Genomic DNA, 14,484 nt, shown 5'->3' with positions numbered 1-14,484 from the left:
CAGAGTAGAAGTAAAATAAAGAGTTATTCTGTAAAACTTGTGCCCTTTTAATACCTAAATCATTTAATGTTACACATCACATTGCAATCTTAAAACACTTCAGTTTACTCTTTGAAAAATCTACTGAACCAGTGTTGCTCATCGAAGATATCTGTTTCAGCCTAACTATATGCACTGCTTTAAACTCACCACATTACTTATTTTCTGCATAGTGAAAAAATGTATTTAAAAAACTACGCATGTATATAAGTCATGGGTTCACTGTATTAATGGCTCTGTTCAGCACATTGTCAGATTTTGGAATCTGCATTTATGCCCATTGTACAGGTGTTTGTGTATTTCAAAGTACGTAAATATTTCTATGCTGTGTTCAGAACAGTAACATTTAGGCTTGTGGATGCTGCCTTGCACAGAGGCTTTGCTTGGAGCAGAAGTTGGCTAAATTCAGTTCAGACACAATTCAGAAATTATCTGTTAATTTCTCCTGTTTGGTTACATGAAAGAAATTCTTAATAACGTCAGAAAAAAATATCCATGTGTTTAAAAGTCTTGATCTGAGTTTTAAGTCGATGTGATGATCTGCCATTTCACTTTCAGTCTTGGTTCTTTCACAAGACGTTGTTAATGGTTTAGGAAACCACTTAGACACTACCATTTTGATGACATGCCTGTATGAGAAATATACCTGCCTAGAGTTTACAGCACTGCTTTCTCGTCTTTCAGTTAAACCACCACTGAAATAGGAATAATTACATACACTTTTGATATTATATCGCCTCTGCTATTGGACCATCCATTCTCTACTGGAAGCCTCTCAAGCAGTGGAACTCACTTTTTCTTTTTTTCTTTTTTTTCTTTTTTTTAAACATCTGTTTTCTTCCTTTCCACACCTTGAATATTTCTTTAATCCTTAGGTTCCTGAGATGAGTGCCAGCAACAACCTCTCTCTACCAGGAGGAAAAGACAAGGTCCTACAATTTTTTGAACATTTATCCAAGTTGTTGATATATACTGATTCTGTGCTCCAAGCAAGCTGCTCTAGTGGAGTGCCTCTCATGGCGGAGAGATTGGAACTGGATGACCTTCAAGGTCCCTTCCAACCCAAGCCATTCAGTGATTCTCTGGTTTTATTCTAAAGTGGTCCATTTTTGGGATAGTTGAACTTGATCTCCTGATGCCAGATTTCTCTCAAGCAACTGAAAGTTATTATTGCACTGTACCAGAAAAAAAACATGTGAAGATGTAAGCATAATACTGTTTTAATGGAGGGTTTTGTTTGGGATCTTCCAAAAACTGAGGTGAATAAAACTTTACTTTGAGAATACAGAGGCCCCCACTGATGAAATAAAAAATATATTTTTACCATTGAAGAAGTAAAAAAAGCATGTTAGGTTTTGTTCAGGTTACATTTCTATAACTGGTATAACGATCCAGCAAAAGGCAGTGATTTGATTGAATTTGTCAGGAGTACTATATACGGTATGTCAAAATTTGGATCAAATGTATGCCTTGTACTCCTGTATAAGAAAATCTGTACTGTACACTGCTTTAGCTATTTTTTTGGACTCTCACATTTTAATCATGTCCTTTTAGAACTATATTAGAGCCTTAAAGGTGTATATTGGCATTCATATTTGCTGAAATCTTCATGTTACCTCCTTAAAGCTGCTCACCATGAATAATCATTTCTTATGCTGTACTCAAAGTAAGGCCCACTGTTGAATGTGGAATATCCTTCCCAAACATTTTACAAAGTTATCCATAAAGGAGGACACTGGGAATCCCAGGCTGATCCAGTGACTGACGGAGGGAATATCACCAGTATTGCTGAGACACAGTAAGGTTTTATAAGGTCTTTTCTTTGTTCAGAGGGTTGTAGAAACAGCAAAATCCTACTGAATATGTCATGTATGTCCTTGTAGAATGTCTGCTTTCCAGTCTACTGTTATTTGTATTAATATTGTAATAATATCCAGACCTCTGGATCATCATTGCTGTTCCACACTCTATGCAGCCATTAAAGCAGATTCCCTGTGACACGTTCATTTTGAACTTACATGTCTTTTAGGTCACAAAAACCATTCTTTAAAATAATGTCATCTAATTTTCTTTTTTTCCTACATAGGATAGATATTTCTACATCCTGCATTTCTTGTTGAGCTTTTCCTTTCTGTCTCTTGCATTTTGCAGACACTGTAGAAGATGAAATGGAAATGGCCACAGTACGGCATAGACCTGAAGCTCTTGAGCTGCTGGAAGCACAGAGTAAATTCACAAAGAAGGAACTTCAGATCTTATATAGAGGTTTCAAGAATGTAAGTACTTCAGTTTTTAATTTACCATCTGCTTCACACATTACATGCCACTGCGATCTCAGCTGTACAGGATGGCTTTCAATTGAGCTTGTGGGGTTCCATGGTTAAATGCTGCATGTGGAAACATGCATAAAGTGTGGAAATAATCAATCTGCAACAAGTGAATAGTTCAAAAGATGCAAAGTATGAAGCAGAGAATAATTTAAGTTAGTAAAGTAAGACTGTTCAAGGAGAGATTAAAAGTTGTGTTGAGGCTGGATTAATGAAATGATAGGAGTAGTGATGTAGTGAAAGCAAGCTGTGTGAAAGGGTACTTTAAAACAACATTTTTATTGGAAGCTCACAGTGGAAGTAAAATACAGAGTCACTTAATGTGTCCTGGCTATGTATCATCTCCATTTTCAGACAGTATATAATGTTGTCATGTTAGTGATTAACCATGATTGCTCTCAAAGGCTTTCATTTCCTGAAGGTACTAAAGAACATTCCCCTGTTAATGATACCTAGTCCCAAGGTATTGCAAATCATGAGCTAATGTTCCTAATTATCTAAAGCAGAAAGGTAAAAGCGTAGTGGATAAAATAAGCCTTCTGTCCGTTTCTCTAAGAAAGTTATTTTTAGAGCCTCAGAACAAAGGACCTTGATGCTTCTCTGTGTAACATGACACATGGAAGAAGAGAATACATTGTAAGGAAGTATTTTAATTGGTTACTATTTACTGTAATTTTCAAGAAGAATTCCAGCTCTTGATCTACTTTTGTGTTCTAAAATGTATTGCATCAAAGGAGTTGTGATGGTAATACATCTTTCTTAAAGTGTTTCATTTCCTTATCAGTACATGGTAATTAAAGACATGCAAGTATAAATATCCTCAACTTTTTGGAGCTAATGAGCATGGAACTCAGATTTTTTTTGTATGTCTAATATGATTGTAAAGTTATCAATTACTTTCAAAAATGCTGTAAAACATGCCCAGTGCTGATGACTGTTATAAATCAGTTTAAAGCAGCAGTCTTAACCCAGGCTTCAAACTTCAGAAATGAATGGTTACCTTTGGTTGAGCTGGGATTTGTTTTGTTTCTCATCTTTGTCTGTTCTACTGCAAAACCTGGTGCTAGATTGCAGCTACCTAATCTCTTCAGAGAGTGGGTAGGGCAAGTGTGTCTCAGCTCTGTCAGAAGGTTGTCTATGTGAGTTAGTTTATTTTCCTGTCACCTGTTCAGGTTTTATCAAACACAGTTTGAGTGGTTTGGTAGGTATTGATATGGGACAGCGTTATAGTCTCTCCCATGGCTGTATTTAAATGATCTCCCTCGACAATGCTTGTTGAATTCTGTCTGCCATTGGCCACCTCCCTTCTCAGTACCATTCTTTTTAAATTCAGCTTAATGCTATCCTGTCAATATCTTCACCCCATGTGCTTCATCTCTGTGCTTCATGCATCAGTATATGCTGGAGGTCATCCAGCTGGAAAGTAGTTTTGCAGAAGAAGACCCAGAGGTCTTGGTGGACAGATTGAAGGAGGTGATATTTGCCTTTAATTCAGCAATGATGAGGGGAGAGTTGGGATGTTGTATTTAGTTGAATTTAGTATGCCTCAGCATACTTCTTTCAATAGTAGCCATATAAAGGAAAGGATATAAGAACAGAGGAAATTTGGAGTTATAATTTGGCTCACATACTGTTCTGTCACCTTGCATTCTTATACTGAAATATTTACCATACTGAATGTTACAGCTGCATATTTTAGTTTTATGTACTTTAACTACATTTATGTCATAATTATACCTTATCTTAAAAATAATTCGTGTCTATTTCAAACCAACTTCCTTCTATTTTAATAGCTATTGTATTTCTGCTATGAGAAAATGAGTAACTGTTACCATTACTTCTCTCAGATATTGCTTTACACATCTCTGCCACAAACCCTGTCTAGTCTCTTCTTTCCCTAGCTAAAACTTTTTTTGTCTTTATAATCTTTCATTGTACATAACTTATTCCAACCTGTTGACTTCCCTGAATCCTACCCAATTCCAGGTTGTGTGTTCTGAGATAGGAGCAACCAGAATTTATCCAGCTTATGTCCACTAACTTATTATTTATGGTTTCATGTTAATTACACACACTTCTTGACTTCAGATGGGAAAGCAACAAGTATTACTGTATTACTTTAGTATAAGTGATGTCTACAAGATTTCATTTATTAAGCTTTTTATTCAAAGAGAAATAAAAATATAAGCCTGTAAAGATATTTTCATGAATTTGATTTACAGACAAGTTGCATTCCAAATCTAGCAAAAAGTAGTTTATGTATGAGGAGCACCAAGAGTCAGATAGCATCCTTGTATCTGTGTAAATGTACGAAAGCTTTAGAGAGTCTGTGTTGTAGAACATCTGATGTTTCAGGAAGCAAATGCAGGACAACAGCAAAAAAAGGCCCTAAGAGCATTGAAATGCTTGTCTTGATGGCTGTTTTGGTAGTAATCAAGGTCAAAATTTAAAGTACAAGAAGAGATATATTACAGAAAATGTAAGTAAGTGAGATAAGCACTTTCAGATGACCTAACAGCTGTTACAAGGAAAAGCATGAAAGGATGACTTATGAGTATTCATCAATTTTGCCATTTAAAATCTATGCTATCCTTGAAAAACGAGATTAAAGGAAGTCCTGAGCCTTCCCAGACTCGAAAGATTGTCCTTAGCACTCTGGCTTTACAATCCTCATGCACTCTTGTTGATGAATTGTTGCTCAGCTGCCATCACAGTGGGACCTCTCCATTTTGTATTTGGTTTCTTGTCATCCCATTTCTTGTAAATTGAAATTGTGATTGCAGCAGTCATTAACCTTTCAAACCAATGGCTCTGTGGCAGGCCTAGTACAAGAGGTACTTCACAATAAATTGCACAGACTATCAAGCATGCACTCAACATGTGGTCTTTCTTTCTCTTTTGTCCATTGATAGATCTCTCACAGATTTAAAAATGTCCCTGGCTTTGGCAAATTTCCATTTAAAAAATACTTAAATAATACTTGTGCTGCACAAAGGATGCTCCTGTGCTAAACTTAAATGTTAATGATCTTTTAATTTTGGTTGATTGTTATTGTCATAAAAAAAATCTGCAGAATGTTGTTCAGGGAAACTATTCCACTTTCCTGGAAATGTTTAAAGATTTCTTGATGAACATTTTTCTCATCTAGCTGTATATCAGAGAAAGTGTAAATTGAAATTGTGCATGCATAAAAATGTCCCTGGATACATACAGTAGCTTTAAATAGGCAGCTCTGTATTTGTAAAATTTATTGAGAAAACAAGATTTCTAAGACAGCTTTCTTCCCTACTAGTGTTAGTAAATGAGGCAAACAGCAACAGTAAGGAAACAGCTCTACTAATGTTATGCTCCTCCCATCATACTACCATCCACATAAAAATTCCTATGTGCATGACTCAAAATATGCTAATTTATTCAAAGGCTTTTCCATTTCAATTACAGTTTGATGGAAGCATTGTAAAACTGTCTGTTGCATTTGTGAATCTCAGTGAACGCTTAATGATAGCTCATTTTTTTGATCGTAACACTTGTTGATTATCTAGAGCATTCAAGAGTTTGCAAAATAAGGTACAACTGTTCCCACTGACCTTTTCAGGAAAATCCCTTTGTTTTTGTTTTTTTTTTTTTGAAAAAGCACTTGTGTCTAATTAAGTATTTTTCCAATCTGTTCCTGTCCTCTGGGTGTAACAATCTAAGGTATATCTACATACCCAACTATAAGAATACATACATATTTTAAGTAAGTTGGACTAGATGACGTAAAGAGGCCTCTACCCATTTCTGATCTCATCTGCCCACATTCAGGATAGATGACTAACTTAATGCAAAGGATTGGCTAATGATTTGAAACTAACAGCTGTTTCTGTGTCCTGTATGGCAGCCCAGTTCCCATTCTCAACGCAAGTACAGTGTGAATTCTCACATTCTTAGTCGGAAAATGCCTCCATAAATAAACAAAATGCGCATAAGTGCTTACTGTGGAAATGTATGTTGTTGTTTCATATAACTTTTTGTATGTATATAGTGTGGGCATTCTGGCATTAAAAATGTTTTTAAATTGTAGAGAGATAACATTTTATATTATCACGTTAGCTGTCAAGGAAACAAAATTCAAACTTGCCTTCAAATATCAGTTCCGGATCTTATATGATAAATGTTTGTATTATGTATTTAAAGCCCTCTAAGTTATTTTTTGCTAGATCATATGATATGATGCAGAAAACCTTGCTGCTGTTTAGCAGCAGATCTCATTACAGTCAGTTTCTTAAAAGACAGAGCCCATGAACTCAGTTAAGACAGCCTTCAGGGTAGCAAGGAAGCTGCATAGACTGGCTGCTGAAAGGCGCGAGGTACAGATATTTTTCTGAATTTATTTCCCTCTCCAGTGCTTGTAAGTTAGATTGGGCACTTTCAAGGGCAAAAGTGATCTGATAATAGATGCCTTTAAGAACAAGGTAGTTTTGACCACATGTGCTATAACAGCCTGATAATCAGAGCATCTTGTCATGAATAAAAATACAATTTTTGTAAAAAAAACTAGTTGAGATTAGAAGATAAAAATTAGTTGTACTGAATCAAAATGTATTTCTTTTAAAAATAATTTTTCCCTTTTTTTTTTTTTTTTTGCTAAACATTAGAGGATATTTGCCATGCATTTTGCAGTATATGAATTATCTTCTGCAAAAAACTTCCCTTTTGTCTTTCAGAGACTAAAATAATCAATGTCTTGATCAGAATTTAATTAATACAAATGAAAAATGTGTTCCCTTTTATTGTATTTGTCAGACGCTAAAAAACTGACAGGGAATGCAAGCATTTTCTCTCTAAGAGAGAGGAAAAAATATGATGATATGAAAACTTGGAGTAACTTCATGATGAGCCAAACAAATTTGGAAAGTCCATTCTATTTTTTCTTGCTTCTTCATGTAGCATTTGTTCCCTACTGGAAACCGTAACAAGGAGAAAAGCCAACGTGAATCCTCATTTCTTAGAATCAGTGAATTTTTTGGGTTGGAAGGGACCTTAAAGACCAGCTAGATCCATAGGCACACAATGTTCCAGAAGATCAGGCTGCCCAAAGTCCCATCCCATATGGCCTTGAACACTGAAACAAAAGGTTTCACACAAGGAGAAATAACACTTTAGCTCAGATCAGCTACCTGTAAGTTGAATCAGCTATCTGTAAAATGAATTTCCCCCATTTCAAAGGCAATAGAATGCGTTCAGTTCACTGTGTTCCCATTCAGTTCTACACAGGATCCATGTTTGTCATTAGTAAATATTCAAGATTAATACAGGTTAAATTAGGGAGAGAAAACAAAACACAGTACTCAGCATGAAGGATGAGGACTCTAGTACAAAAGTATTTTGCCCTTCACAACAGTTCTCCAGAGTTTGTCCTTGGAGATGAAGTGGCTTAGAGCTTAAATATTCTTTTCAATCTCCTCCACTGAGTCCTAGGACGAGAACAAAGATTTCATCTCACCAGCAGTCTGTGCACTTAAGAGAGACATCTGTCTACTACAAAACTCCTTTTTTCTTTTTTTAATAGTGTCGTTATTTATCACTTGTGACTTCAGATAGAGTGTCTTCTTAGTTTTACATGAGTGAGAAAACACTTTTTTAAAAAAGAGTAGAAGTTTGTGAGCATGTTTTGAAAGCACTGGCATTTGTTACCAATGGCTTAGAGGGAACTTTTGTGAAAATTTTTTCACAAAATGAGAAATAAATAATGCTTACATTCATTTTATATTTCTTTCAAAAGTTAGTTGAGAAACTCAAAACTTTTCAAATACGAGTAGAAGTAATTTGGAGCTGGAGTTTGACAGACCTGGTGTATACTTGTCACTCGTCACAGATTTACAGACCTTAATGTGTTCAGTGGAGATACTCGTTTCAATTAGTCTCGCAGTTGCTGGCAGAGACTGAAATCTTCTTTCTGAAAGTTAATAGCAAACTCAGTCCTCACACTTCTATTCATCTCATGACTTACTGCTGTTCACATTGTGTTCATCGGGGAAAAATTGTCATCTGGCACATCAGAGATTGTCTTCATAATAGTGATTGCTTACTTCTGAGTTATTTCTGATAAATGTAGGTCCTAAGTCACTAATTAAGCACAATATAAAAAGAGCATGATTTTAAGCACTCAGTAGTTCAGAGCAGTGAATACTTCTGAAGTTTTTCTTCTTCAAAAAAGTCAGTGTTATATTTTAGTCTGTTTAAATCGCTATCAGTGTTTGTCTGCCCTTCCCATCTGAAGCTGGCAATACCCTTTCATGTGACTGGTGTGCTGTCAGTTGATCTCACTGTAAGGCATAATGTCGGTCATGCCGGGCTGACTCTTTACATGCAGTACATACTTTCTGTTCTACTAGCCAGCTGTTTAACATAGCCCATCTACTGGCAGGGCTGTTTCCACCAATAAAGTTTTTAATGTTGTATCTGAGAAATATAAATGTTTATGTACTAGAATATGAGAAGCAAAATGTCTTTTGGCTACGCCTCGCTGAAGCTATTTTTTTGCTGCATCTGGACTGAGCCTCACAAAGTGTGGTGCTTGAGTTAAGCAGAAATATTGGATTTTTATTTCTGCATCATCACTAACATTAGAGATGTAAAATTTGGTGCAATGCATCAGTGAGAATGCTGTCATTTAAAAATTATCTCTCTTACAGTGTAATTCAGGGACTCCAACTGGACAAAAATAATTCTAAGTAGGCATGCTGTTATAGTGGTACTTCTGGATGGTGCAGTTCAGACATTTGGGTCCTGAGTACTTCAAAACTTTACAGAGAAGATCTTTTTTCATGCTGAACTCAGGGATTTGTTCCAGATGACAGGAATTCCCAAGTAATTTTGGATCTTTTTTTATTCTTCTTTAAATTCACAATCAGTTTGAACCAAATCCACAGCTAGTCTCAGAAAGCTTCAAAAGTTGTTTTTTTTTTCCACAGAAGTAATTTCGTGTAAGAAATTTAAAGAAATTACTTTGTTCTACATCTATGTTAAAAGTGGACAGCAATAGATCTTCAAATAAAGCAGTAAATCACAAGTGAAAGCATGAAGGTGAAGCCTTTCAGTGCCGTGGAAGAATATTACAAGTTGTGGCCCAAACTGCATTTTCCTTTGATTGAATCCAAATATCTAGCAGAGCAGCATTCTTCAAATCAGCTGGATGTTTGTGCAGTTGCTCTTCACTCGGATTATTTGAATGATTCTCACATTAACTTTCAAGTTAGAGAATTTATTCAGCCCAATTAATTCTATTATAAAATATACTTAAAGAGCCTTGGATACAGTAAGTGTAACAGAAGTAATATGAACCAATAATGCAGAAGGCAGCATGATTCAGTAAACACAGCCTGTAGCTAGAAATCTGAAGACTCTTAACATTGGCTTTCCAGCTGACTTATTAACTGTTACACACCTTTAAAAGCCTATCATCCTAAAAAGCCTTCTGGGTTGCAAGAGCACATTATACCATGGCTTCACTGCCTGCATGGGCTCCTTGTTAACAGTTGCCTAATTTAATATCTACTCTGACAGCCAAAACCTTTTAGAGTGTCCCTGGCTATCTGAGAGATTGCTTCTCAGCCTTTGATCAGAGCCTCCTCAAACATACCCTGAGAATAAAGTGGGGAGTAGCAGTAGGGAGGCTGGTGACTGTGGGAAACTGAACTTTCCCAGGGGCTGGAGACAACAAAGTTCATCCTCACAGGAGAGAAAAATGAAGGCTGAATTCAACTGCATTGAGTGAAATGTGTATTCTGTGGATGGTATATTTGAGCAGGATCCCTTCATGGCAAAGCTCCATATCCATCACTGGAAACAGCACTAACTTCATGTCTGAAAAGAAGCACTGATCTAGGAAGCTGTCTGTGCGGTGCTTCTAATGGTGATTTACTTGCTCCATTTATGAATCTCTGACATGGGCCAACATTACTGAGGCCCATGTCACTGAGGTATCAAGAATGATTTTTATAAGTGAGCCCCCAGCAGTTGGTTAGTTATAGCACTGTTTCTGACTCAGTATCTACCTTCAATTGTAGATACAGGTACATGATCATGCTTGAGATTGTATTTATCAGCAGCAATCACTGAACTTAGGTGCACAGGATGAGCATGTGTAATGTTGAGGCAATAGAGTTTTGTATCAATATGCAGGAAATCCAGGTTCAATAACTTCATATTATCCCACTGAAGAATCCAGTTTAACTCATGGGTTTGTTTTTTTTCCCACTTATTTGCAAAGCTTTTAGGGCAAAAGCTCTTTCTTTAGAATAATGACTCCTCAGTAAAAATAATAGTAAAATGGGTGATTGATTACTGTTAATGAATTTTGAACTGGAAATGCTTGTTGCTTTCCTCCAGAGCAAGATAGAAGAGTGGCACTAATAACAGAGATATTTAGAGGAAAGCAAATGTGAAATCAGATTTATCTTGATATCAGATAGTAATAAAAATGTTGTTTGTCATGTTTTAACAACACCTATAAACTCACCAATTCTAGATACTTGTAACATTGAGCTTCTGAATTTATAATTTTATCCTTCTGGGATGAAAATTCTGCCCCTATTGAAGTTAGTGGTAAAACTTCATTGAGTTTGATGGAACATATCCAAATGTTAAGAATATTCTGTGAATTTCTTCACGTATTTTTCAATACAAGAATGCCTTCTGAAAGATTCCAGGCCCATAGATAGAAAAGTCACAGTTACCATTTTCTTCAGATGATTTGTCTTTCAGTGTTTTAGCTGTCTGTGATGAAAAGAACCACACATTCATTCACTCTGTCAGACAACAATAATTTATTGCTAATTGGCTCTGAAATCCTCCAGGCCAGTCCCAGAGGAAGAAATGCCCATGAGGTAAAACCAACACATAGTCTAATGCTTTATATTTTTTTTTACCAGTAGATAAACAAGTTCATGTACTTGTTGCTCTGTGCTGGAAAAATCTGATCCTTTTATTGATTTCTTCAATTTTTTTGTGACTCTTATATTAATAGGCAATGAAAGACTACACATCAATTTATTGCCTCAGCTCAACTGGGAGCTTGCTGGACCTCTTCAGAGTTCTCAGTTATTAAACAGAGGACATGAAATTCAAGGTTTTCATGTTTTACCCTGCAAACAACATGCCTTGTGCATTTAGATGTCCTTGGAGCAACTTTTGGGAAACTTCAGGGCTCTCTAGGTAGCTTTCTGCTTCATCTCTCAGTGGAGATCTAACTAGGATCCTAGGATTAACTAGGGTTACTATCCCTTTTCAGTTAACTGTCTCAACAGCAAGCAGACCATGAACTGGCTAGAAGCTTATGCTCATGGGTTATGCTCATCTGCTTATGCTCATTAATTTTTCTGTTTCTTATTTTAATTAGTATAACTTTCCAGATTTGAATATCATAATAATCTCTCAGACTTGATCAAATAGCAACACTGAATTTGATTTTAAAAAATCCACTACATTTCCAGTAGTGTTGGAAAAATTAAATCAAGTCACACAGCATATGCTCCATTGCATAAGAGATGTAGTGTCATCCCCCTGTAATGCAGCTTAAGCTATAAAAGCCATGTTTTTTCATTTTGTTCTCAGAAGCTGCTGTTATGGAACAGAGAAAAGTTTTATGTGCCATAAACTTAGAAGGTTTTGCAAGAAGTTTTTATGCCAAGCAATTTCATCCTCAATGAATCTCCTTAGGGACTGATACCCCTATGAGAAATGAAATTTCTGTCTTATGCCTACACTCTATGATGCATAACTCTTTTCCACATGTGCCTGATTCTCTAGTTATCTTTTTCGCTCATCTGTGTTAGCTGGGAGATTTCTTCAGCTTCTTTTTTTATTTCTCTGAGCTGTTCATTTTCACAAAAAATATCTCAGCAACTATTGGTCACCATTTATTTAGAATTATTTTGGTATTCAATTCCAGTGATTTGACTTACTTGACAAATTTTAGAAATGCTGCCAAAGATGAGAACCCAGTGTACCGAGTATCTACCTACAAAACAGTGAAGGCTTCAAAACAGTCGAAAGGAAATTGATTCATGTAGCTTACTTAGATTTTTACTGTGCTTAAAATTGTTACTAATTTATATCCCTGTCTAAACTTCTAATCGCTTTTTGATGTTTTTTTCATATCTTTTACTGAGTTATAGAAACAATATCTCATTTGTAAAGTAGCTATAGTATATCTTTCATCATTTTATGGAGCTTTTTGTTCCTCTTTCTCGAAGGCATGCCTTGCCATAAAGCCTGCTCTGGCCCTTCCATGATCACCTTGAAAAGGGCAATTCTACCGGTCAGGTGTGTTCTCCATGTCATGGACCTATGCTCTGGGATAACTTCTTTGGGTTACAGACTAAGAGAAATGTAGATGTAGTGTGCTGGCAGGTTGGACAAGCTCAGATGTGAGGTTTTGTGACATGAAGAGAAAAACCCATGTCAGATGTTGAATGCCAGAGAGCCACCATGAGAAGGCAAAATGCCTTTTCATTGTGAGTGTGGAAGAAGCATTTCTTCCTGTGGATCTCCTATGTCCCTCAGAGAGCAGCTTCACATATTTTACTACCCTACAATTATGTGTGATTTTCACTGCTGTACTTGGTCAGATCCTATTTATGCCAACTTCAAGCTATAACATATACATTACATTTATGTAAGTAAGCACTTACTTCTGTTCTTTAGTTTGCAATGCTTGGGTTCTTCTCCTGAACGAAAGTTTTATAAGAAACAGAGAATGCAAAAAACTTTGTTAAAGGATAAATGTATTACTATATGAAATGTAAGTAATGAATACAGTGTTTGATTTCCAGTTTCTAACCTATGCTGCATTGAATTTTATGCTCTTTGCCATTTCTGCAAGCTGACAGGATTCTGTAGGAGCTGAAATTCTTCAGTGTTTTTCATCATAGCTAGCACTAACCAAATACTGATCTGTCTTTACCATGGCATGCCTTTGAAGAAACAAAAGAACTGCCACTCTTTGAAAAATGCTGAAACATTATGAGTTAAGACAGATTTTCAAGCTGATTGTCTTACGTTCAGATGAGTCCCAGGAGTACAAAACCCACAGTTCTTATTTAATGATTAAAACAGTGTCAGCACTTAATACCAACAGTTGACTCTGACAAACTTTAAAAAAATAAAACCCATGGAATTTTAAACAAAATATAGTTCTTTTGTCTTATCCCTGACACAGTGAGTTTGCTTAATAAATATTTTGTGCTAAATTCTGGCTTTCTCACTTTCCATAATGGTTATGCAATATTAGTAATTGTAGAAAATTGTGCTAATCTGCTAACAGGAGAGCATCAGACTGTTCAGAGGAAGGTTGTTCTATCGTTCCCTCCTCAGAATTTTCCAGACTATAAGAATGTTATTATAACCAACAAAAGCACCAACTGAACTCCTAAATCCTAACTCCCTCATGTAAGAAACATAAAATAAAGGTTTCCATGGTTTTCGTGTAGGGTGTTGATATATATGCTCATACTGCTGGTAGGAACTGATGGTGTTCTCCATCCTTTTGAAGGATATCTTTTGAGAGGGTTTAAGGCCGAATCAACCTGAGCAATTAGCGTTTGCTGGCAAGAGGTTTTCTCCTGTGCTCACCTGAGAACATAACTGGTTTGAAGGGATGTGGTCAAAACCACTCACATAGAACTATATGAAAGGCAGTGCTTGCCTCCATACAGTTTTTCCCAAGAGTCTAAGTACCTTGTCTTTGCCAAGTGTTTACAGCAAAATGCACCACTCAGTGTTTAAAGCATGGGTTCTGCTACATATAATTTAATTATAGTGCCTTCCTATTTGTGAAGTCAGGATTGTAAAATGCCCTCCTGTAGTGACAAACAAGGACAGAAGCAGTAAGCACTTCTCAGATGCCAGGGACTCATCCATAAAGTTTTGATCTGTCAGGCTTTGGAGTGAGTTTTTAAGTTCAGGTCTTCAGTCATGTTATTTACTGCTGCTTTAGTGCCAGTGCTAATAATAGGAGACTGAAAATTACAGTGGTTAGTGGGCATTGCTAAATGAAGAGCAGTGCTGATTAAAAGTGCTGCTGGCACCCAGCCCATTGCATGGGACATGAAGCCAAAGTGTTGATAGCTATTTA

General features: G+C 36.3%; 1 protein-coding gene across 3 annotated transcripts in view; it reads left to right on the top strand.

Moving 5' to 3' along the window:
• The window catches only part of KCNIP4 (potassium voltage-gated channel interacting protein 4), a 281,459-nt gene that overhangs the window by 239,039 nt on the left and 27,936 nt on the right, over nt 1–14,484 (top strand). The window contains exons 2-3 of one of the 3 annotated variants that reach the window (XM_042812624.1): nt 915–968; nt 2,191–2,315. In XM_042812624.1, the coding sequence (XP_042668558.1) occupies nt 2,208–2,315 (108 nt within the window). In that variant the 5' untranslated portion in view covers nt 915–968; nt 2,191–2,207. Of the gene's footprint in view, nt 1–914; nt 969–1,749; nt 1,838–2,190; nt 2,316–14,484 lie in introns of those variants that run through there. The other 2 variants (XM_042812625.1, XM_042812623.1) reach the window with 2 other exon arrangements.

Source organism: Centrocercus urophasianus, unplaced genomic scaffold, assembly GCF_019232065.1.
Source record: "Centrocercus urophasianus isolate 14NV4802_14NV808 unplaced genomic scaffold, USGS_Curo_1.0 seq_13, whole genome shotgun sequence".
Classification (NCBI taxonomy): domain Eukaryota; kingdom Metazoa; phylum Chordata; class Aves; order Galliformes; family Phasianidae; genus Centrocercus; species Centrocercus urophasianus.
Note: the sequence above shows the minus strand (reverse complement) of the source record. Positions and strands in the feature narration are given on the sequence as shown.